We start from the raw sequence: 25,941 nt of genomic DNA, 5'->3' as shown, positions 1-25,941 counted from the left end.
AAAAGTCATGAACAATAGCTTTAAATAACAACCAATATCGTGCATCGCTGTTATTTATTTCTGTTCAAATTCCTCATCTGCGTCAGTTTACAGATTTGAAGACCTTTATGTAATTCTTTAATGGTTCAAGAAAATAGTTTTGGAAAAGCGATGATAACATATTGAAATATAGGGATACTAACATCTAAAGTGTTGTTTGTTAGTACGAGATTTATGAGGGATTAACACAAGAGTTGAATTAGCAACATTTGTGAATTTATTTCGAACACTCTTCTTACTGGTCAATCGTATATAATTTTCTTAATTTTACTGACTGAGGTAACAATGAAAGAAGGAGATGATAAATAGGCATGTATAAAAAATCAAGTAATACTTGATTTCAGTTAGAGCAAGAAGACGAATATATTTTTTCTGTAGCTTAATAAAAGCAGAAAAAAAACGTTTTTATAGAAGCAGCCACTATGAAATAATAAAAAAATATATGCATTTGAGTTTAATTTAAATTTTTGAATTTTTTTTCGCAAAAAAATAATCAAACTTGATACAAATATAAAAAAAATTGAAATCAATATTTGCTAATTTAATTATCTAAACATTATGTTTATAAAAATTAACTAAAAAAATTAGGTTTCGTCGGTAAATCTATAAATAAATTCAATAAATATTTACACATTTTATTTTACCTTCTAAAACAAGAGACAGACATATTTACATCAAAGATGGATTGAGATAAACAAGTCTGCATCCATAATAAACCCGTCTCTTTACTCCACTTTCCACCATTTATTAATACTTTTATGCTGTCATTGGTCAAATAAATATCCATGTGATCCATATCCCGACGATTTGTGCTATCCATTTAGATCAATAGTTTAAACGCAATAAAATAGTGGGAGGCTATTTATAGAAGGACGTGGCGCCTAAATTTGACGGTTAAATTCTTACGATATCGCTGTTATTTAATATGCAAATAAGTGTGCATACACCTACCTTATCGTTGACATTTTCAGGTTTACGATTTACTGTAAAATGAGCTTTCACCGCAATTGGCGTTCGATGGAACGGCGCAAAAAGGCATTTATGCGTTTTACTTTAGGGTTATAAATTATTCGATTTTATTAAAGAAAGTGTCATAAAAATTTTACAGGCCGTGCATACACGTCGGTCAATTATGGAATGATGAAACTGAATGACGTCCGTTTTCACAAATAAATTTATCTTAATTAATTAATTTGAAGAGACATAACTTAATCGATTTTGCATATTGACAAATGGGGAAAACTACAGCGGTAAATTTAATTTATTGTTTATTTAAAACTGTAAATACATTAATTAACTATTTATGGAAGTGGTGCTACCTTTTAAGTCTGCTAATATGGTGATGGTGTCATAATTTAATTATGATAATTGTCATGAGTAGCGTTTAAAACTTACAAAAACATGTGTTAAAATATAAAATTAGACAAATAAATTGCTGTACTTTAACTGAAGTTGTATTTTCTCTCTGAAATACATGGGGTATTTGAATTTGCATCTGTTGTTCAGACAAAATGAATTTAACTACAAGTATTTTGTCAGTTTTTTCACATTGACATATGTATATTTTTTTGAAGAATTAAATGCTTCAGGATGAATTAAAAATTTAAAAATACAATCAACATAAATCCATTTGTAAAATTATAATAAACGAATGGTACATGTGGAAGCAAAAATTATTTTTAAGTGACAAGTTTTTAAAAAATTTAAAAATTAATATTCATCTAAAATTAATATTTTATTAATTTATTATATTTATCTTTTTAGCTTAATGTTAACATTTTTAATTATTCCGTTTTCAGATTTACACAATTATATAAATTCATGTTATTCTATAATTAATTTATGATGTAAGAAGAGGCACACATATCTGAACACCCTGTACAAAACAAATATAAAGAAAACTCGTTGAAATTGGCTAAAAAAATGATTAATAATATATTTCAGACTCTATTGATTTAGAATTTTTGTCAACTTGATTAAAAATCGATCTACAAATTAATAAATAAATTAAAATGAAATTATGGAGAACTATTTTTTCTAGTTTAAGCAAACACCTAAAACGTCAACAAATTTTAACTGAAAATTTATATGAAGTTATAAATTATAAAGTGATTTATGACTATCCAATCACGGACATATATGTTAAAATTTCACTTACCCCATCTAGAAAGGAGGGGTGCACTGAACAATGAACCATAATAACTTTTTAAATTACATATACATTGAAATCAATAATGATTTTGAAGGATCTGTGTTACAGATTATTCACTAATCCCAATTTTTGTTAGAGATAATATGAAAAAGAATCAAAAGAAAGGAATGAAAAAGATAACATCACATGATGTCTACCTTTTATCACATTGTACTTTGTTTATAGATAAACAAATTTATTACCATGTTGATGTTTAATAATCGACGTAATTAAAAAGTGTTATTGCATAATTAGGAAGAGTGGCACCCATTCTCGTAAAATTAATTTTTATTACCTACTCCAAATATCCAATAGATGAGTCTTTAGGTTAATGTTAATACATTCAATTTTTTTATAATCCCACCTTTATTGTCTTAAAATATTAACATCAAATTTATCTGCAGTTATAAATTATAATGTAATTTATGACCATCTATACACGACAAATATGTTAAAATTTCACTTTCACCCTTTGTAGAAAGGAAGGATGGATTGAACAAATCACTAAATTCACTGATAGATACATTGGAATCAATAAGAATGTTGAAGGATCAATGCTACCGGTTATCCATAATCTCAATTTCTGTTAAAAAATGTTTAATGCCATCCCAATGGTGGAAAATAAAATTGAAATGTATCTTTTTATCTACACTTATTCAATTAGTAATTTTTATATATGCCTGACGACCTCCACTATTTGGACACCCAGTGCATTTTTACTTAGTTTATTTAATAACTCGTCTTAATAAGTCGATTTTTTAGCAAGTCACGGTTCCAGTAATTGTAGTTATTTGTGACTTAAGATGTTTCTGAAATTCAATTACAACTTCTACATGACTTAAAATGTACTAATGAAGACGTGTACAAAACCTCCAAGACATTGAATATAGTTTTCCAACAATGATATCAAATTACTGCTCGTTAAAAATTAGAGCTGAGGCGTCGCCGACGTCTCCAATAAAATTGAGAGACTCACGTCATATGATCCCTTATCTTCGTCTGATAATTGCTTTTAGCCTTGATTGAACGATTACAGTTAGATAAAGCTGTTGTTAATATTAGTTCCAGTTTTGAAACAAAACCAAAAGTAATTAATAGAATATAATATAATATTTTCACAAATTAGTTTATAATTAAAGAATAATTAGACTACTACCACATCATTTGGGAAAAACAACAAACTTTTTGACTCAGATAATGGAAATAACAAATTAAAAATAGAATGATCAGAAGAGACATAAAATGTAAATATAAATATATTATTCAAAAGCCTTTGAGAAAAGCCACAGGAATCTCTTCGATAAACTGATAGAAAAATGACGACAAATCTGTCCAGCTGAAAACAATGTGGCAGATAATTTCGGACTTATCACGTACAGTGAACTCGTGTGAATTTTAATTCAGAAGTTATTAACATAGTTTCAATTTATGCGATTATGCTGCATTTAACCGGGTTGGTGACCCCTCAAATAATCTGGTTCACGCGGTGCAGACTAATTAAAAACCGATTATGGTCATTGGAAATATTTATAAATTTGTTTATAAGGAAATGCGTGAAAATTGTTTATAATTGATCAATTAAAACGACCCCAGCGTGTACATCGACCAACTTTAGTTGGGTTGAAAATTTGGCCGATAAGTGTGGGCTTAATAGGAGGAATGTTTCCAAATTATTTTCTATTTCCCAATCAAAAAACGGTAACGAGTGGGTGCCCAGAACAAAATGTCACTTTAAAATTCACGGTAAAACGGTTCGCAATGAACTTTACCGGCTTTTTCCAATATGGCTAGAGAATATTTAATTACCAAGGAGAATAAATTAATACATTAACGAGCAATTATCAATCGTTTGACGAACTGCATAATTATTTTTTTACGCGTCAGCAATCCTAGAGCCGGAGTTTATTTACATGCAAATCGATAGCCAAAAATAACCTCCCACATATTTTTACACTGTTAACAAACTTAAAAATAACTGTGTGAACTTCCTGCTAGAAAATTTGCCAATAATATCAAGACAAGTGTTTTTCAACAGGGTGTTAATGAAAGTTAATATGAAGCAAATATAAAATTGAATATTAGCTATTTTCAAACTTTTCCTGGTCGGAATGTGACTTTATTATTCATTCTTAAACAATAAACAGCCTAAACATTACACGATAATTTTTTATGCGTTGATTATAGTAAAACTGTAAATAATATAATAAAAAGTATTAAATATTTTTTGATGTATTTATGATAAGTACTGTTAAAATTAAAAAACGAATAATACCTTGGTTTAAATAAATATTTATACTTGTTTAAAAAATACACTTAAAATGTAATAATAAACATAAGATAAATATTGAATTCATATAAATATATTACAGACAATTTTATTCTAAATTTGATTATCTCTTTAAGAAAAGTGTTTATAAAATTTAGAGTAATCTATTCGTTTTAATAAATATGTATATATTTTAATAGAATAAACCATAAAATACATATAAAATCTAACAATAAATGTGGATAAGCAACAACGAATTTTAATTAAAATGAAATACAAATTTAAGTACCAGTTGTAAAATTGATTTATACTTAAATATTTATTTTTGGGACTATAAAATACATATTTTCATTTTTCAATTTTTATATTAAAATGTAACCAAATTATCACAAACAGCTCATGTTCTTCAGAAATGAATAACATTCGTTAATTTAAGTGCTAAATTTAGGTAAACTTCATTGTTTCACTCATTAAAGATTTTGATTAAATTATTTCTGAATTTTAACTTTAGAGAACATAAATGATTATAAAAAATATATATAAAGTCTAATAATTAGTATGGTAATGGTAATAATCAACCACAAATTGAGTATAAGTTTTTTAGGGCTATAAATTTATTTATTTTGTAATAAAATGATTTGTAAATAATATGCAATAACTTGAGTTCTAAATTTGTGATAAACTTAAATCTTTCACTCATTAAAGATTTGCACTAAATAAATTCTTTTTAAGTTTAAAAATGCTTTAGAACATAAATATTAATAAATGTGAATTACTGATAATGAATTTTAATCAAAAATTAAATATAAATTTAAATACAAGTTGTTTTGAAAATACTTAGATCTTAATTTGTAGGACTATAAATATAATACAATTTTATTTGTTTTGTACTAAAATGAAACCACATTATAAATCAACAATTAAATGAGTCAAAACATCGAGATATTCAAAAATAACATTCAATACTTTGAGTTGTAGATTTGGGATTTACCCATTTGCATTAACTAAATTATTTTTAAAATTAAATATGCTATAGATAATTTTAGAAAACATAAATATCTAAAATTCCATATGAAATATGATAAATAATAAGTGTGAATAACCATCAACGAATTATAATTAAAATTTAATATAAATTTAAATAAAAGTTGTTGTGAAATTGACTTATACCTATAAAATAATGTGATTTTGTTTGTATTGCAATAAAATGAAACAAAATTGTATCAACAATTAAATGACTCAAGAACATCGAATTATTCAGAAATATAACATTCAATAAATTTAGGACCAACTTAATTGTTTCACTCATTAAAGATTTGTACTGAATAAATTATTTTTAAATTTAAATATGTAATAAATAACTTATGTTATAAAAAGCATATAGTCTGATAATTAGTAAATGTGAATAACCAACCACAAATTTTAATGTGAAATAAATATATTTTAAGTATAAGATTTTGAGAAATTAATTTATACTTAGGTCTTTTTTGTAGGAATATTAAAATAATATATTTTCATTTGTTTTGTAATAAAATGAAGAACCAATAATAAAATGACTCAAAAACATCGAGGTATTCAGAAATGTGAATAACATTCAATAGTTTGAGTTCTAAATTTAGGATGAACTTAATCGTTTCACTCATTAAAGATTTGTACTAAATATAGTCTTTTTAATTTTATATAAGCTATCGTCAATTTTCGAAAACATGCGACTAAAATTCCACAGAGCTGTTGTGAAATTGATTTATACCTAGATCTTTATTTTTAGGATAATATAATAATAATATTTTTATTTGTATTGTACTAAAATGATACCAAATTATAAATCAACAACTAAATAACTCAAAAACATCGAGATATTTAGAAATTTGAATAACATTCAGTAGTTTGAGTTCCAAATTGGAGATGAACTTCGTTTCACTCTTTAAAGGTACTAAATATATTCTTTTTGAATTTTTTATGCTATAGACAACGCATACTTAAAATTCTGTATAAAATATAATAAATAAATAATAAATGTGAATAACCACAAACTAATTATAATTAAACTTAATTATAAATTTAAATAAGTTGACTTATATTTAAGAGATTAATCAACAATTAGATAACTCAAAAATGTGAATAATATACAATAATTTGAGTTCTAATTTTATTTTTTTTTAATTGTTTTGCTCTAAACTGTTTTTTAATTGAAATATGTAATAGATAACATTAAAGAAATTGAAATTGTTTCTGAAATTTTTATTTTTGGGGCTAATAATTATGGCATTATTTGTTTTACAATAAAATGAAGCCAAAATATTAATCAGCAATCAAAAAACTCAAAAACATTAAGATACTCAGAAAATTGAGCAGGGGGACCAACAATTTGAGTTCTGATTTTTGGATGAACTTTAATTTTTTACTCATTAAATATTTGTATAAATTTAAATATATAAGAGATAATTTTAGAGAACAAGATACAAACTTAAACTGTTTGTATTAAAGAGAAAAACTAATTTTCCTTTTACAAAAATAATTTAAAAATGGATTATAGGAATTATTAAGTCAAAACATTAACAACATTAACCCTGTACAAATTCAGCAATCACTTCAATTATCAGCAGACATTTTATCTATGTTGTCACAGCAAATAATGAAATTTAACGTATCCCAAACGTACAGTCCCACAAACTAAAACATGTAGTCGAGAGAACGTCGTCGATTTTTTTTATTGCACTTTTGCGGGCTTTTCACGTGACATGTGATATCCGGCGTAAAAATCGCACAATTAAATTGTGCACACGCAAATTCGATTTGTCTATTTAAATAACCTTATATATAACCGAAAGACACCACAACAACACAAGTTAATTTTAAAATAAACATTCGCGGAATGGGCACCCAAAATTGGCACATCGCACCGTTTTCCATTCGTTTTTCCACGACCGAACATAATACATTCAATTTACCCTGCTTATTTTCCTCGACCTGGGCTGCTTGGCCATCTCGCTGAGCCTCGAACTGGACATTTTTGCGGCGTTTCACTCGTTCACGGAATATACGTGAAAATAAAAAAATAATAAACTAAACTGTTTTCAAACGAACGCGCCACCGAATAGCCGGCCGCTATTGGACGGATCACGGATGCACGGTGCACTTGGTTCCCTCACACTCACTTCACTGGCGGCGTATGCCCAAAATCGCGCTGGAACCTCTCAAGAAAAATGCCGAGATACGTTTTTGCGAACCCATTTTTGCAAGCACTTCACACGTGGTACGCTCAACCGAAAGTGCTTTCCAACTGTTCACGCCTCGAGTTTTGTTGTAAATATAAATTCACTAGATAGATGACGTCATGTTCTGACCGATATATGGTCGCATCGTGGCGATTTAATCGTTGCCTGATTTATTATTTGGACAAGTTAATGACTCTTTCAATTAGTTAACTCGGACCAATGGTGGCCGATGGTTTTGTTATTGAGTTCGAATTTTATGATTGCTTTTTGGCGATTAACAAGTTGCCGTTTTATGATGATGTTTATCGTTTGAGTGGTGCTCGAAATATGGTTTTATCAGTGGATTAATGTTGCTTTCGACTTTAGTAAATCCCTCTTTAACGCAATTTACGCCATTTTAACTCGGTACGTGTAACTAATAGATTTTAATGTGTGCGTACATACTGACGATAGTAATTAAGGACTTAGGAACATGTCAGTTCAACACATATAATAATAAAGCCCAAACAGTGAATAATATTGTAGCCCAATTTTCAAAATTTCAACAACTTCTTTTCTTCTTTCATTATTAATCATACGATTTTCAATGTATTAGTGACAATTTACAAATAATATAGTGCTTAATTTTTATTTTTTTTGTATTTTATTACTAATAAGCATATTTTAATTTTTCTAAATGACTTACGTCTATTCCAGGACTATTAGTTCAAGACTTCAATTTTAAACAGCAACTTCTTTTTTACTTTCATTATTAATTATACGATTTTTAATCAATTCACTCTATTTTATTAGTGACAATTTTCAAATAATATAATTCTTAATTTTTTAAATTTATTTTGAACTCGTTAAAAAAATATAGAAGTTTAGGAACTTCGAAGTTAGTCACACATACAAATATAATAATGAATCCCAAGTCTCAAGCAGTGATTTGTTTTATTTTTTCGTAGAATTCCACACAATTTTTCAAGTATTTGTTACAATAACACATTTGTTATTTTTTTATGTTTATTTTGTACATTATTACTAATAAGCACATTATAATTTGCAACAAATTGAATCTTAAAGGAATTATAATTAAATAAGGTTTAGAAACAAGTTAGTCTAAAATATATAAAAATAATGAAACCAAAATTCATTATTTATCATACAATTTTCAAAATATTGTTCATCTTCAAAAAGTATAATTCCTTTTTTTAAATTTATTTTATAGTTTATTATTCCATAAATTAATGTTTATATTATTAGGGCTTTTTATTGTTGAACTGGAGAAAAAAATTAATCTTAATTGTGATAAATAAGTATGTTGACAGTTTATACATACATACAAAAAATCTCACATTTAAAAACAAAACCTATTGAATATTGTCCAAAGACGGATTTGGACTAGCTCTTCTGTTTTTGGAGCCACTACTATTATATTAGCAATGTGCCTCTACAAAGTGGTACATTTTTTGTATTAAATATTGAACACAAAACCCATTTTCATGTTCTCGTTTTAGCCTTTCAACTAGATAATGGCATATTTATGTTTTTCCATTTTTACAATTTTACCTAAACTGCCACCGTCCAGAATGAATGATCAGTCCGATCGATAACGATATTTCATTAGAAAATAGATTAAATTACCCCTCCAACGGTTACCCAATCCATTGATAGCTGATGAATATTCAATCCAAACATTGCAGGAGTCACAACTTCAATCGATAATTTACTAACTTTTTAACTAAACATTTCTTTGACATCAAAAAGCTGAGTTGGCATTCATAATTCATCTCTATCGGACTTGCTACTCTGGACGTTAGTCTGGGCAAATTGAAAAACACAAATACACCATTATCTGGGTCACTGATAAAAAAGTGTAAAAGAAAGTTTCTGTATCATCGCTGTAAACTAGTGTTACTGACAATTAATAAAAATTATAAATTTTATCATCACTACCTAAATAAATTAATAAAGTTATATTATAAAAAACGAATATGCAAATTAGCAAATTTTATGTATCGATCAAGACTTATCAGTGTGAACTTTTAGAGGCGAACATCTGTGTCGACATTAATTTCCATCAACTTCAGACGTGGAATAATGGTGAACACAGACTTACGTATTGCAATTTAATAATTCACATCTACGTCCATCATTCAGGCTGCACAATGAAGAAATTCGCTTTGTCACTTTGGAAACTCGTTAAATTTTTAGAAAATATGTTTGTCAGATTTATTAATTTAGTAAATATATTTTGGACAATGTAAGTTAATGAATATAAACATATTGTTAAACAGTAAATTGTAATGACTGCGGTACATATTGATGTACAAACATGTTACAGATGTATTTAGCTAGCAAACATGTTTGTCTATTCAAACTACACAAACAATACATTGATAGAGGCACGTGCCGCATGTGCCATTTGGCAAATTGCTCAAAATCCATTTTCTATACACTAGTGTACCAATTTACTTATTTTATTGTGCGCCATCTCCACTGATGGTTCATTAGTCCTAGTACAACAATAAAATTCAATAGGTTCAAGGTGCTTAGGTGCTTTGTGTCCACGACTTCGTCAAAGCGGTGCGACTGTACCGCAATTATTCACAATCAGCTGATTTTGGTATTCAGTTGTTGTCGACTCAATTGAAAATCGTTAATAAGCGTTCCATCTTAATTTAATATTCAATGTTTTGTTCGAAATTAAATTTTCAAGTTCCTTATCAATATGGTTAATTCAATGGTTTTTATGTATCTGACGAAAATTGACGATGATCATAACCTATACAAACTCAGTTCTTCGTCATAGGTCAAGAACGATTGCAAAAATGTTATTTAATCGAACTGTGCGACTTCTGAAACGTGATTTAGCTTTATCAGCAGGAAATGCGAGTAAATAAGCAAAGTTCAATCATCGACCGAGTTTAAGAACAAAGCGGACAAAAGATTCGCTGCAATTTGTCGAGGAGTATTAATTATTTCATTAGACATCATCTAATGAGTCGTTTAGTCTACATTTTTAGTTAGTTAAGTTATCTATGTATATTGCTCATTTTATTTAACTATTTTTAATATCTCACCATGTTTTAATATAATATGTATATAGATTAATCAGAAAAGTATAATTATGGAAATAATAAACTTTGTTATGGTACTGAAGTTTCAGGTGTTTTTTCCACCTCAAAATATTAGATTATTTAAGTTATTTTAATAAATTAAATTAATATGTTGAAAAAGTAATTGAATCAAAGATTGTAACGTTACAAATAGTATGTTTGAAATATACAGTAGTGGCCACAATTATAGCAACTTCTGATCTAATCAATCTAATTATAAGCTTTAATAAATTGTGTAATATTTTATTTTTCAATGAACAAAATTATGTCTTGTTCTCTGAGTATTAAAATCGATTATTTATTAACAGTTTTTTACTTTATTTAATAAGGACTAAACTACACAAAAAGTTTGTCATTCCTACAGTGAAACATGGAGTTGCAGATTCTATTATGGTTTAACTGATGTATGTACAGGGATATATTAAACAACAATTTGCTTTAAAGAATGATGCTCTTAATAATTGTGTTTCAATGAAAACGCTGCCAAACACAAGTCAAAAATTTTGACGAATTGTTTAGAAGACTAAAGCATCTATGTTTTGTCTTGACCGTCCCAATCTCCAGCCATCAATCTTATAGGAAACATGGTGGGATACGTTTATAACCAAATTCCACATAAACATTTTAGTAACTTAGATGAACTCATCACAACAATTCAACACCAACAAAATTATGTCTTGTTCTCTGAGTATTAAAATCGATTATTTATTAACAGTTTTTTACTTTATTTAATAAGGACTAAACTACACAAAAAGTTTGTCATTCCTACAGTGAAACATGGAGTTGCAGATTCTATTATGGTTTAACTGATGTATGTACAGGGATATATTAAACAACAATTTGCTTTAAAGAATGATGCTTTTAATAATTGTGTTTCAATGAAAACGCTGCCAAACACAAATCAAAAATTTTGACGAATTGTTTAGAAGACTAAAGCATCTATGTTTTGTCTTGACCGTCCCAATCTCCAGCCATCAATCTTATAGGAAACATGGTGGGATACGTTTATAACCAAATTCCACATAAACATTTTAGTAACTTAGATGAACTCATCACAACAATTCAACACCAAGGAAAATATATAGAAGAAAATATAGACTTGTATATTCTGAAAATGGTCGAGACTATACCATAGAGATGGAACAAAATTATAAAACAAAAAGTTTGTTATACATAGTGTTAAAGATAAATTAAATAACACAGGTGTAATCATCCCTTTCAAGATTCAAGTTGCTATATTTATGTCCACCTCAATTCAAAAAAATATATGTAACATTTCATAGAATAAAAATAGAATAGTTAACATAAACAATTACAGTAAATTAATATTATTTTAAGAGTTCACATTAAATAAAAGAGTTAGGGCTTAATATACTACACAAGGTGTTTCTAGGTAAACAAAATTTGGGAGATAATCCAAATAATTTTATATAAGAGTATCCTTTATATTACTTTACTGCAAATAGAATATATTCTTATACACTATAAAATGTTACTATGTAAGTACATGTTAGACAATAAAGTTATATGGGAAAAACAGTCACGCGTTCAAGTGCCATATAGATAAAAATCTTAATGACCCACATTTTTGATTAATAAAATCGGATCAAAATGATTATCTCTAAAAGTAAATTTCATTGCCGCTTAATAATGTAATAAAATAAAGATTTCATGTTATAATGTAACAACGTTATTGGATATATGATCTGTCCAATCATTTTCGGATTTATATTCTTTCATAAAATCCTTCAATTGTAACTGTTCACATATGTAATAAATTCATGGTTATTGTATGTGATTTACGTTTGGTTTATATTGATCATTCCGGAAACTGGGACATATTGCTTCTGCACCTATCATTTATCAATGATTTTTATAACCCATCAATACGTGTATGAAACTACTAATATAAGTTTACTTAGGAGTAATGCGAATTCCATGTTAGTCATAACAAACCTAAATTAAAGAATTTTATTTAATGGACTCTAAAATTAGAGTATTTCGTTTTATTAGTGATCGTTTTAGGAGTAAAATGTAGAATTAACGAGTCTGTTTAGTTTAATAATTGGTAATTACGTAACATCCCATTTTCAAGGAAGAATAACAAGGGACGTTCGGCATCAAAGGTCAATTGAGGACAGTCGTTTAAACCGAAGGTAACATCAAAAAATTGACTAATTTATCTCTGTTCTTTTAAATCACTTCCGAACTTAAAATATATAACGATTTTAAAATAAAAATTAGTTTGAAAGCTAATCAATCAATATTACATAATTAAATATATATGCACAAACAGTTGCTGCATCCAGCTTGATTGTACATAATTAATTTTATTAACAAATATTTAATGTAATCAACGTCTCAAATAGAATACTTATTTGCATTCGCAGTTGCATAATTATATAAGCATGTTGTAACACTTATTAACAATGTTAGGAGCATAGAAATAATATTAATACAAAAAGTTATCTCGTAATTCAAACTGAAACTGGGAATTTAAGTGATTTTGTATGTGTCCCATTTCTCAGTTTAGCACAAGGATCCTAAATTTGTCTCCAATTGGAATTTTCAGGCCTAAAACTTATTTAAAGAGCATCTTTGAAGTCGTACAGTTACCATGGCATTAGGTACTTATTGGAAAATGTATTAAAAGGTCACTAATCCCTTCCTAGTCATAAATTCTCCCTTTTCTACAGGACTGTCGTTTCAAGTTAAATAACCCACATTCGAATATTAAAAAAATTTACTAACACCCTGACATTTTCTTAATTTAATTCGACCTTCTTTTCAAAATCGTATTAAACAAATGCACATTTGGTTAATTGTAATTACGTGACTGCAATTAAATAAGCTATTGGACGTCGACATAAAAATACCATCGACGATTAAAAGGGCAAGAGGTGTTTTCGGATAATCACGAAATAATACAAAATCTGATTTGCTGTTGATGCGGGAGTTTTTTGCACGATCAAAATGCAAGCCAATCAGCCTCGATTAAGATCTCGGTCCGTTTGGCCGGCCGCCCCGACACAATGCACCAACAGAAATGCGTGTCATGCACCGCACTCACACAGTCACGCACCCCGCATCCATACCAGGTGTAAAGCTTAACACATCGAACATCGAAATCATGGCTCACCAAATTGTCGGACGGCCGTCTCGACTCGCATTTCTCTGGTTCCTCGTCATCGTCGCGGCTCTCCACTTGCCCCATCGCCCCGCTGTGGGGGCATCAACGCACACCCGACTGGGGCAGAGGCTCGGGACCCGCTTCGGCTGTGCGTGTGGCGCGCTCTTTGCCACTCTTCCCTGGCCCGCAACCGCCAACCCCGTTACACAAGCGCTTTTGCTGTTGTCCCGGCGACGGGGGATGGTGACGTCACGACGGCGCTGCCGAAATGGGGGTTAAAGCGGAGCCAGCCGATCGATGGTTCCGAGCCGGCGACCGGTTTTCGGCCTATTGAATTTCGATGGTTTTTTTACGGTTTGGCGGGTTTTTTGTTGTTGCTGTTGTTGTTGCCGATTGGCGAGGTCCACAAATGTTTCGGGGACGAGACAAGGGGGATGATTGTCGGATAGTTGGTGGCCTCGAATTTTCTTGAAAAAGATGGGATGGATTTCAAAATGCATAATGCTTAGAGGCGACATTTATGACTACGCACACAGTTCTATAATTATCGTTTTTATTTATTAAATATTATAAAATTTCTAACAAATATAATAAAAAAATATTTTTATTCCCAACAAACTACTAGACTAAAAGAATAAATAAATCCAAATGTATAATTCCATATAATCAATCAACCAACTGTTTAGAATGTCAAATAATATTATTTAAATATTACAAGCTCATGTTCAAAAATTAGGGATATTGACCTGCTGTTATTTTATCTTATAGAATTTTTAATAAAAAATATGTGCAGAGATTAAATCTGTGTTATTTTATTTAACATTAACACTATACATCCTTTTTGTTTTATAATTTTGGTCCATCTCCGTGGCATTGAAATGATGAGTTCATTTTTCTATAGAGTTGATGTGAGTTGGGTGAGACAAAATAAGCATGCTTTGGTTTTTTAACCAGTTCTTCACAATTTTAAATTTGTGATCTTTTCTATATTGAAACATATTTATTAAGAGCGTCAGCACTGAATCACTACCATATTTCACAGTGTTATTCTAAGTCAAAATTGGACTTAGTAGAAACTAAAATTTTTCCTGTAAGTATAAGATCAAACTAGCTCCCATCCATCAACCACCTTCTCACACTCTTGTAATAATTTCAGCATGTCCCATTTCTGTCTGGTGCATCTTTTATTTCAGTTGAAGATAAGATTTGTTTGTTTTTTGACATTTGAATCATCTTTTTCGAATTCAACCATTTTTTTCGTCATAATTTTTCTAACAGTTTCACTTCGACTAATGATTATTATAAGATCGTTAGTAAATACTCGACATAAATTAACAATGATGAATGAAAGACCATAAAGTACGCAACTTTTTTAAAAATAAAATTAGATTGACCAATTGCACAGAAACACAACATCCATCATATTTAATTTAAAATTTACTACATTGTATATTCTGCTCTTCATATCTTCTATGAGCTTATTCAGTTTTTCAGATATCCCTAACTTTTGAACAGTTTTTGGGTTTGTCAAATAATAAAAATAAAGTTCGAACTATCTTTGATGCATACCTACCTTAATATTAATAACCGTTCGTGTAAGTGTACCTTAAACCGGCGAATTATGTAACGAAAAAATTATAAATCATGCGTTTACATACATAATGTGTGATACATTCCAGGAACATTGTATTTTTTGATAATACATTTGGAAAACCGTAATGTTATTATCGAGTGAATATTAAACAAGAAGTAATATGTGTATTTTATAGGTTACCTATTTTTAAAATGTCAAAACCAATTCCCAAATCCACGTTATTAAGATTTCCTCTGCTTTTTGGAGGATTTGTAGGACTTATTGGCGCGGCTGTTGTATTTAGGTAATCTAGAATTAATAAATTTTGGGACTGACGTATATTTTTATATTTATTAACATAACCTTAAAAAGATGTTTCAAACAAATTCTAAAACAACATTTAATATTGAATTAAAACATTAATTACTGAGGCTACCTCTGGTAATTATCTCTAACAAGATTAATATGTTAAGTTACAAATGTATTTTTTAATTCAGGGAGTCTTGGATGGGTGATATAGAGGCAGAAAGGCAGAAAGTCTTCAGCAATGATGCAGAAAGCGCAAAAATGCTTGCGGACTTTAAAAGAGAGAACCCTAAAAGACTGCACTGATCTTAATTTTGTAATATATTGTAGTTATTGTGTTTTATAATAAATAATTTAAAATATTATGTTTTATTTTCATCATTAGTAGTATAAACATTTACTTAATGTATAACATTATAAAATAAATACAAATACATATAAATTAACTATCTGAATAATTTTATTTTGCACACTTTTGGCACATTTCTTATAGTCAGTGAAATTCTAGTACCTCTTTCTAATGGAATGTTTTCAGGAATAACATTGGAGTTGGCACAATTTTCCAAACTATCACAGTCCTTCTCTTCTATTGTATGTAGATACTTGGTGTACAATTCTTCTTTAACCACCACCAAACTGAATCTTTCCAAGTAAACTTCACAGACTGTGTGCCTCTTTTCATTGTTTTCTAAGAATTTAAGTACAGTACCTGAGCCACAGCTGATTGTTGTAATAGTAGGATAAAAAAGTGGCCCATCTGTGTGTGGCATTATTCCCTGTTTTGGTAGGTATTCATTTACCAAAACTTGATTGGGGGTTTTGCCATCAAACACATCCAAATCTGCCACTTTGTTAATATATTTTTGTAGCCAATCTGGTATTTTCTCAGGTATCATACCTTTTTCGTGCGGCACTCCTCCGTAATCCTGCAATTTTCTGTTGGAAAGGCAAGTCCATTTAGGCTTTGGTACTGAGTATACGTTTTTGATGATGTGTGATTCCTCTTCTGGGGTGATAAAGTTTGGAATGTAGTAAATTGTTGGAGGAACATTTTTCACTCGGAATGTTTCTAAATCAATTACCATTTTAACTCTTTGATTTGTTTGTATAATTGAAATTAAAGTTAATCATTTTTGCCGGTGTCACTGCAATTGACACATGTCATTTGAATGTCAATATAATTTAATCTAACCTCACTTATTATTATGACAATTTGAATCCTGCAACAATGTCTTATATTTAAGTCTAATTTCTTATCATTATGTTTTTCGCAAAGACACGACATATCTCGAAACAGTGTTTACTGTTAGCAAAATCTAGTGACGGTCTAACGTTATGTAAGTGTTTGTCAACAAGCAGTTTCCTGGGGAAGCTGCGAAATGAGAGCAGTCCTATGAATATCTTTGATAGAAGAACTAAAACCCTTCAGCGTGAGCGTGCAGCGACTGCCAGTGATGTTAACGTGTATGACTATCTCAAAGATGAAATTGGTTATCGATTGGCTGATAGAGTTTATGACATCAAAAGAAAATTTAACTTAGCTGCAGACATAGGCAAGACTATATGAGAGTTAACTCTGAACACTGAGTTTATTTATTCCTAGGGCTTTTGTAGGTTGCAGCAGAGGATATGTTTCGAAGCACATATCACCAGAGTCAGTAAACGAACTTATTTTATGTGATATCAGCCAAAGAAATCTAGACACTGCACCAGTTATGGATGGTATTAAAGTCAGGAAACAAATTTTGGATGAAGAAAATATAAAGGTAAAGTATTACTATTAAATTACACCATTTTTCTTATCCTTCATTTTAGTTTGAACCAAACTCGTTGGACCTTGCAATATCATGTTTGAGTTTGCATTGGGTAAATGATCTCCCTAACGCCTTCAAAAGGATTTTGAACTGTTTAAAAGAAGATGGAGTATTACTAGCTGCAGTATTTGGTGGTGACACTTTGTATGAGTTGAGATCTTCCCTTCAATTGGCTGAGTTAGAGAGAAGGGGTGGTTTGTCACCACACATTTCTCCATTTACTGAAGTTCGCGATATTGGAAACTTATTAACTAGAGCTGGTTTTACCATGTTAACAATTGATACTGATGAAATTGTTGTCAACTATCCATCAATGTTTGAACTCATGTGGGATTTAAAAGGTACAATATCATATTTGTCTTAATATATTCTTAATACATTTAATAAACTAGGAATGGCAGAGAGTAATGCAGCTCTGAACCGATCATTGCATTTACACCGCGAGACACAATTTGCAGCTGCAGCTATTTATCAACAACTTTATGGGAAACAAGACCCTGAGACTGGTAAAAAATCAGTTCCTGCCACATTTCAGGTAAATATTAACATTAATAGTTCAATAATTATTAAATGATGGTATACATTTACAGATAATTAACATGTTGGGGTGGAAACCACATCCCACACAACCCAAACCATTGGAACGTGGAACTGGCGAAGTATCATTGAAAGATTTGTATCGACTGGATGAAATTGTTAAAGAAGTTAAGAAAGTTAAAGATGATAAAGAGAAATAGTTATGTTTGTCCTGTTTATATAGTTTTTTATTACTGAATATCTGAAGTTTTTGCTAAATATATGTTTATTCATATAATTTATTTTTAATTTAGCGCTATAATTTAAAATCAGTTTATGTAACTATTATTTTCCCCTTTTGAGCTTTAAAAATAAAAATTGATATAGTTTTACTTAAAAGTATGCAAAGACTTTCGGGCAGTTATTGAAAATGACTAAATATTTTTGTTATCGAAGCAAGTACTTGATAGCAATATCAATGTAATAAAATTGGTATTATTGCTATGGAGCAGCAAGTGTCTCATGTGACAACCAACGGTACACCGGTGCAGAAGGGTTGCCAGTTTCCCGGCTTAGGTTTCCCAATAATAACCACTGCAACTTGTTAAATCTACCCTTATTTTTTTCGATCTTATTTAAACATCCTATGATAAAACATTAATAGAACCTTAGAACTACCCCAGAACTACCATTAGTTCTAGTTTCGCTAGTGGTGTCACAGGCGAAGAAGAAGATTTCACAGTTTGCGCATGAATTTTTAATGTTTGTCAATGTCAAGCCCTGAACGTACAAATAAACAAAAGTCGATAATACTCAAATATCAATGAAAAATTTAACAAAACACGATCAACTGTAGCGAAAACCATGAATACCAGTAGAAGAAGAAATGGTACATGTGTTAATTTGTTGTTTGCAGTGTAAATCAAACATATTTTGCAGATTCAAAGTCTGTTGGGAGGGCACATTCGACTTTAAGTGTTTCCGCAGTTGATTATTATTTAAACTTGCCAGTAACTTGCCCTCCATCACCTGCAGTTTCAACGGTGACTCTGACACCTGGTAGAATAAGGAATATTGATCAAGATATGGAAACACTGAGGGCTTCAAGACAAGACAACCCATTTATACAGGTAGAAATCCACTACAAAATTATATGAACACCTGTCTTATGAATGTAATCTTGTAGCAAGTAATTGCTAGTAGGGAAAGTCTCATAGATAACTTGGAGGAGGAATCTGATCATGCCAATTTAATGGCCAAAGAACTGTCACTAGACTTGGATGTGGACCCATTATCTTTGCCAGAAATGCATGAACACATGATAAGGAGCCCACCACCCACCAATTGGCCAAAATCCCCAAATTATAAGGTGTTCCAATTCCCTAATGGGGATGATGAAACCCTTCAAGTAGAAGTGAATGTAAGGGATTATAGTTTTATTTATAGTTTTATAATGTGATTCATTTCAGACAAAAGAAAAATCAAAATCTTCTGAGTTGAAGCCAAAACATTCAAGTTGGGATGGCAGTGACACTTCACCATTAAAATCTTTTTCAAAATCCCATCATTATCATCAAGACAGATTTTCTTTGTTGACTCCAAATTCACTAAGATCATCTGCTGAAGATAGTATAAGGTTAATGGCTGAAGATTGAGAGAACCATAGAAACACCAAGCATTCCTATAAACAGTGATATAAGGTATATTCTAGTCAGATTTTTATTTATTCTATGTTTTAATATTTTTAATATTTTATGTTTTTGTCTTTTTCTGGCCAGGTATGTACTGGTCATACATAATATTTAGTCATTATTACTTACATGTAAAAAGAAAGCAAAAAAGAGGAAAGTCACTTAATAAATAAAGTAACAGTTAGCTGTGATCAAATTTGTTTACAGAAGACACTTTCACACAATATACTTAAAAGTAGAGTTTAATTTTTCTAGTTGACTATAGCACTAATTTATGTAATTTTGTGTAAAATTAGATTTTTCGATAATTTTGAACTGAGCAAAACGAAATTAGGACTTATATAAATGTAACTTTTATGTATTTATTATTTTTATTTAGGTGATAGTGAAATTTTTATGTAAATTGATTATAAAAATATAAATTTAAACTCTTTTTTGCTCTCTTATAAAACTAGGTCACTAATGAAATGCGTAAATATTGACGCTACAAGTGAATCATGTGATTTTGTCACACTTAATAACCAGCAAATATGAACATTTACACATACATGTTAATAAACATGAATCAGTTCATTTAAAAATAATAACCTAAATTAAATTATATAAATAATTTAAGGAAAATATACAAAATTTCAATGTCCATTATAATATTTATTATAAGTTATTTATTTATTTTTTGTTAATAATATTTATACATTCCATAAGTTATATGATGTAAAAATGCGACCTCTAGTGCAATGATTTCAAGTCTGATTTGTTTATATGTTTAATAGTTTTATTTAAATTTTAAAATTGTTCTGAAGTTGATCTTGTGAAGTATAATAAAATATCTTATTAATATACTAATATAAATACATAGTCTTGAAAAATACGTATATAAAAGGATTAATAAATTAGACATGTATACTCCAAACTACGTTTCCTATCTTTTAGTATATGGAATTGAAAGAGAATTGAGTTATGTTATTTTTTTAATAATCTGAAGTGGATTACGAATTATAAATGAAAAGCAACCACTTCTGTTTAACACAGGTTGAAGCATATTGCCAAGTGCTATTCTAAGGAAATTGTCTTGATAATTGTTGTGAACATGATAGCAATAGTTATTGGGATTAGTTTCATAGAACATTGTTCAAAAAGCAGTTTAATACTGTTCAAAATCTGCTTGTGATAACATTTTTATACTGTCGATTATATGCTTAACTAGTGTTTATAATACTCTTATAACCGAAATTGGAAATTGTTTAGAACTTTGATTGAAATACATTTATCTAGCTAACTAAATATATTAAACACACGAGCTTATTTGAAATACTTTGCCTAATCTACAATTGGAAAATGTGGCTTTAACATTTCGTTAATAAGTTGTAAATTTAAAATTATGACGAATTAAAATTATATAAAATTTCGACAATTTCATATAATTTATCTATACATTTAGAAAATTTAGTATATGTTAGTTGTGACTGTTAATTATTCGACAATTGTTAAAATATTTTATTATAGAAGTTTATTAACTAACATTTGCTCTTAGGATGACACGTTCATAATTATTCGTATGGTTACAGATTTTTGAATGTTGCTATAAAATTATATGGTATATTCTTTTGACGTGTTTGTACGAGAAGTAAAATGTGTGAAAAATTAGTAGATAATAGTTGTATGGCTTATTGTTAACGGTGATTGTACTTTTATCTACTGACTATTTCAAACTTTTTAACACATAATACACTCTTCTATTGCTTAAAGGCAATTACATTGTTTAGAGCGATTTATTTTTATATTTCCTGGAACACTGATCCTCATTCACTAGATTCAGATCTCCGAGCGGTACAATGTGATATTTTTATAGTACCAGTTGTTCATTCCATCAGATTTATTTCAAATGAAAATAAAAAAATATTTCAGTTTAATTTCCAATTGTTTCTCCTGGAATTTTGAATATGTATATGCAAGAGTTAAAACAAAGTAAATTGTAGTTATGTTACTGTATGTTCAAAGTTTTTGATGGTTGTGTTTTACTGGGAGAAACAAAACGGAACAACCTATATAAGCCTCAAAAAGTTTCATAAGTCAATTTGTTAATTAAAATACGTGTAAAATGTCACAGCCATATTTTTGCACTGTTTATTTTCATGCTCATATCTCATACAATTATTTGTGATCGATATTGCTCCAATAACTAAAAAATAAACATCAAAATTGTGACCAAAAAACTTTTCAAAAATGTTGGGTGTATCGTTTATATTTATATAAAAACGCTGTAGCATTAAGTAAACTCAATTATACCAAATGTTGTGAATTTGTGAAATCAATTATTTTATTTGAATGTTGTATTAAATGTTATTGTAGTAAATGAATTATGTAACTATTGTGTTTTTATTAACATTAGACCTTTAACACGTTTCCACACATAATACATTATTTACTTTTTAAGGGAAAATAAAACATCGAATAATTGAAATTTATGTATATTTAATAATACCTAATATTGCATTATTTGTACAAACAATATTGACATATTTAAAATATAATCATAACATGTGGACGAGTAGTATAAATTTGAAACAGTGAAGTAATATAACACAATCTAAACTTCAATAATACATTTCATTTTTTATATTTAATTGAAAACAGAAAGAACTGAAGAACAATGCAATATATAATAATACAAGTATTTATATACAATTATTATTATTATCTCATACAACCAGAAGAGTTGATGCAGGTGACAGGAGTGCAGAACTACGTAACTAAGATTTGCTACAATTTTATGACTCTGTTAAATATGAAGCAGAATACAATCCTTGCACCACTTTACATTTAAAAGATCATTTATGGTAGCAACGGGAGGGAAGCAACTGGTCTGGCATAAAGCAACAATTTAAATTGATTTTACTCTAATAAACTTGATCAAATTTGAGTTGGGTTGTAAAACAAATTCATTTTGCTGCTATAGCTTCAACCAGAAAACGCAAGTGATCGGTATTACACATTCATATGTTTTGCAAAAAAAGCATCCTTATTTTTTAAGTAAACAGACATTGAAAGGATTCTATAGTTTTGCAATCTGTAGGCTAATAGAAGCAGACATTTATAGAAAATTTCCAGTGGATCATCTTGAAGCAATCTAATCGGAGAATCTGCGATCAATCTATTCTCTCTCGTTCCTTATACAATACTTTACAAAAATAAGTGGATATAGTCATGGAGGGCCCTCACAAAATTAGACGGAGGGTATTCATCCGATGGTTGCCACAAGTTATTCCATTGTGTACATCTGGATCTGTTCGTTGGAAACCATTACCCAACTACCTGTTCTAATACAATACTGTGTTTTAAAAACGTAGATGTCGGGCGGACAGCTTTCAACGAACAAAACCGTAACACAGTACCCGTGCAATCACCTGTCAATCTCTCAAACATACATACAGTCATACCCTAATCAAGAGGCTCAGTTCTTACGAGGATGGTCCGTGATTGAGCTGGTATACACGATGTCCACGGAATCGCGCGACATCCTACCCTGCAATCCATCTAAAGAGATTCCGAAGCGTATAATATCACCAAAAGGTTGTTGTTCCCATTGATCAGATCAGATTCCGTGCGATTCCTTGAACACTGTGTACAGTTCTGTACGACCCACCCGCGGCATAAAAATAAAAGTCCCTCTTTTCGGGACACTTAAAGAATTTGTACTCTTTGAATGCTATCCGATGTTGGGAGCGACGATAAGCCCGAGATCATGTCAATTTATTTTTTCTTAAGATTGACATAGTGGCCGACCGTACACACCGATCTCATACTAACACACTGTACAGTTTTATTCTCGGACCAGTCAAATTAAAACGTTCGACGCGGCCATAAATTCGGTAGTCTTTCAGACTGAACTGTGTTCTCAAATACATGACCCGGATTATGATAATTTAACGACGAGTTTAACGTGACTGGTCCGTTTGTTCTTTATACATTTACAAGTAACTTTACTCCAGTTGTCGGAGATGATTTTTGGTGCTCTTTGGAGCGAAATTGGGCACGCGAGCGCATTTGTGTTTGTTTTCAGGGAGCCCCGAGTGACTGAGCTCGTCGGTTTACAACCCATTACCAACTAATTTAATTGTTGTAGTACTTTTTCGCAGTGCAACGTCCGAAGAAAGATCATATTATGTGGGAGGGCCAGCCTCGCCATTTGGGCTAATTTTCACTAATTTACGTTCACAGGAAACATCCGTGAAACAAATTAAAATATGTATATATAAACAATTCTTAACGAGTCAAACACAACATTAACGGAGTTCCTCGATAGAAGTTTCTTGCTAGGCAGTTTGCACTGTGAGAAAACGGGAGAGATTAATAAATGATACTAAGTATAGGTGAGAGTAAGGAAAGTTAATGTTTGGTCTGTTGTTACACGAAACCTTGTTCACTTGTGGAAATAATACGACTTTGATTCGTTGTAATTGTTAGTTGTTCTAGGAAATGGGACTGATTGGTTAAAACGATAAAAATCTCTGCTTGATGTGTGTCAATTCATAGATTAACTTATGTCTTGGAGGATTATATTCTTGGTGATTTACTACAGAAGAAAAGGTTTCGTGTTCAATTTGACTATTTTGTCTTATGGAAAGCTGATTTGCGCCGCGGCCCTTGGGCAGTCAGCCGTCTCAATGAATTAATAGTAAAACATTATTATTAACCTGATTTAGATTTAAAATATGTACAATATACAATCATAAATAATAATTTATATTGTGAAACACGATGATAATCTGGAGAAGACAGACAGCAGAAGTGTTCGTTGACTAGGTGGGAGACACGTCGCATTGTTTGGGGGGTTTTTTATACTGGCGTATGAAACGTGTCCACAGCCAACTTTTGTCTGACATGCGTTGGAGGGATGGGGGACACAAGGGGAAGGGGGGTCGTGTTGTCTGGGGTGTTGGTGGGGGAAATAGAGGCGGCGTTTGCAGGCGGCAGGTTCAGTCCGCCTACAGGACGTCCATTTCGGAGAGGGTGAGGCGGCTAGTCGACATGGCAACGCCGCTGTCGCTCGACGCCGACTGGACACTGGAGTGGTCGTCGGTGTCGCTCTGGGTGCTCGTGTAACCGATCACGTCGACTTCGTCTAAAACGAAAAAAATCGAATGAGCAGTTGCTATTGAGCGGTAGATGGCGTCTCTAACTACATTCAACAATTGCGCATGACCGAAGTTATTTACTTCGGTCAGGCGCGTTAACTCACATAGTTCCAGAATCGTACATTCATGATAGAAATGTCGGAAATTAAACATTTCTGTTTTTTTAAGTTGATGCACGATTATGAACCTATATTATTATTATTATTATTATTATTATTATTATTATTATTATTATAATTATATTAAATTACTATATTTATGTAATACATAAGAAGAATGCTGAGCAAAAACTCTAAATACATTTGGAAAAGAAAATCATGGAATTTTTGTGCACAAATTTATTTTGATATTTCATATTGCTTTATTTCAAGTTCCGTTTCGTTCTTTCCTTTACGAGTATCTTCCACAACATTTAGCTCCCTCGACTTGTGGAGTGGGACCATTGCCAATTAAACGTTGGCTGACATTCTTTAATTTAATTTTATTTGCTTCCGAAGGATCTACCTCGGCTTTGGTCTCGTCCACCTTTCCCGTCAATTCCAAATATTCCTTTCTGTACTTCCGTGCCTTTTTGATGTAGGTATCAAGTTTCTTTTTAACTTCGAATATCTTGTCTTCCTTTTTGCCAGCGACACCTATGTCCGCTGCAATACAACCACACTCGTCTTCATCAACAAGATCGTCGTCCTCGTTTTCCATATCGTCGCAAGCACACTCCGTTTCGCTCCTGTTCTGCTTTTTCTTAATGTACTTTCTGAACTCGTCACATCTGCACTCGTACTCGCCGTTCTCGTCCATTTTTGCCGGCCCTTTTCTCTTGTACTTCGCCGATTTCGAATAGTCTTGAATGTACTCGTTCAGAATGTCCTTGTCTTCGTAGAACAAACAAGGTGCGCACGATTGACCGCAACATTTTCCGGATGTGTTACAGGTGAAGAATCCATTGATGAGGCTGTCT

At 30.5% G+C, this 25,941-nt stretch overlaps 5 protein-coding genes across 6 annotated transcripts in view; 2 read left to right on the top strand and 3 right to left on the bottom strand.

The window, feature by feature from the left end:
- Nucleotides 1-14,113, bottom strand: part of LOC109594001 (monocarboxylate transporter 3) — a 33,955-nt gene extending 19,842 nt beyond the window's left edge. Inside the window, exon 1 of one of the 2 annotated variants that reach the window (XM_020009165.2) lies at nucleotides 13,955-14,113. In XM_020009165.2, the coding sequence (XP_019864724.1) occupies nucleotides 13,955-14,029 (75 nt within the window). In that variant the 5' untranslated portion in view covers nucleotides 14,030-14,113. Of the gene's footprint in view, nucleotides 1-7,447; nucleotides 7,782-13,954 lie in introns of those variants that run through there. The other variant, XM_020009166.2, reaches the window with a different exon arrangement.
- Nucleotides 14,114-16,177: 2,064 nt separating this feature from the next.
- Nucleotides 16,178-17,003, bottom strand: LOC109593964 (alpha-ketoglutarate-dependent dioxygenase alkB homolog 6). The gene has a single exon (XM_020009104.2). It carries the CDS (start codon nucleotides 16,907-16,909, stop codon nucleotides 16,271-16,273), a length of 639 nt encoding a protein of 212 aa, XP_019864663.1. The 5' UTR covers nucleotides 16,910-17,003; the 3' UTR covers nucleotides 16,178-16,270.
- On the top strand, nucleotides 17,004-18,452 carry LOC109593963 (arginine-hydroxylase NDUFAF5, mitochondrial). The gene is made up of 5 exons (XM_020009103.2): nucleotides 17,004-17,377; nucleotides 17,439-17,590; nucleotides 17,640-17,979; nucleotides 18,031-18,173; nucleotides 18,229-18,452. The coding sequence occupies exons 1-5, from the start codon at nucleotides 17,086-17,088 to the stop codon at nucleotides 18,373-18,375; spliced, it is 1,074 nt and encodes a 357-aa protein (XP_019864662.2). The 5' UTR covers nucleotides 17,004-17,085; the 3' UTR covers nucleotides 18,376-18,452.
- Nucleotides 18,453-18,920: 468 nt separating this feature from the next.
- LOC109593981 (uncharacterized) lies at nucleotides 18,921-22,214 on the top strand. Its single transcript, XM_020009125.2, has 4 exons — nucleotides 18,921-19,043; nucleotides 19,094-19,284; nucleotides 19,341-19,574; nucleotides 19,624-22,214. Exons 1-4 carry the CDS (start codon nucleotides 19,019-19,021, stop codon nucleotides 19,807-19,809), a joined length of 636 nt encoding a protein of 211 aa, XP_019864684.1. The 5' UTR covers nucleotides 18,921-19,018; the 3' UTR covers nucleotides 19,810-22,214.
- An 86-nt stretch (nucleotides 22,215-22,300) lies between these two features.
- Nucleotides 22,301-25,941, bottom strand: part of LOC109593980 (max dimerization protein 1) — a 186,785-nt gene continuing 183,144 nt past the window's right edge. The window contains exon 6 of the mRNA XM_020009123.2: nucleotides 22,301-24,970. Coding sequence (XP_019864682.1) covers nucleotides 24,834-24,970 — 137 coding nt within the window. The 3' untranslated portion in view covers nucleotides 22,301-24,833. The remainder of the gene's footprint in view (nucleotides 24,971-25,941) is intronic.

The sequence above is a fragment of the Aethina tumida genome, chromosome 3, assembly GCF_024364675.1.
Source record: "Aethina tumida isolate Nest 87 chromosome 3, icAetTumi1.1, whole genome shotgun sequence".
NCBI classification, from domain to species: Eukaryota; Metazoa; Arthropoda; class Insecta; order Coleoptera; family Nitidulidae; genus Aethina; species Aethina tumida.
Note: the sequence above shows the minus strand (reverse complement) of the source record. Positions and strands in the feature narration are given on the sequence as shown.

Coding starts and splice junctions, on each gene's coding strand:
- LOC109593981 (XM_020009125.2), top strand. CDS start 19,019: ATGAATACCAGTAGAAGAAGAAATG. Junction 19,285..19,340: donor AAGACAACCCATTTATACAG/GTAGAAATCCAC, acceptor GTAATCTTGTAG/CAAGTAATTGCTAGTAGGGA. Junction 19,575..19,623: donor CCCTTCAAGTAGAAGTGAAT/GTAAGGGATTAT, acceptor GATTCATTTCAG/ACAAAAGAAAAATCAAAATC.
- LOC109593964 (XM_020009104.2), bottom strand. CDS start 16,909: ATGGTAATTGATTTAGAAACATTCCGAGTGAAAAATGTTCCTCCAACA.
- LOC109593963 (XM_020009103.2), top strand. CDS start 17,086: ATGTTTTTCGCAAAGACACGACATATCTCGAAACAGTGTTTACTGTTA. Junction 17,591..17,639: donor TGGATGAAGAAAATATAAAG/GTAAAGTATTAC, acceptor CCTTCATTTTAG/TTTGAACCAAACTCGTTGGA. Junction 17,980..18,030: donor ACTCATGTGGGATTTAAAAG/GTACAATATCAT, acceptor TTAATAAACTAG/GAATGGCAGAGAGTAATGCA.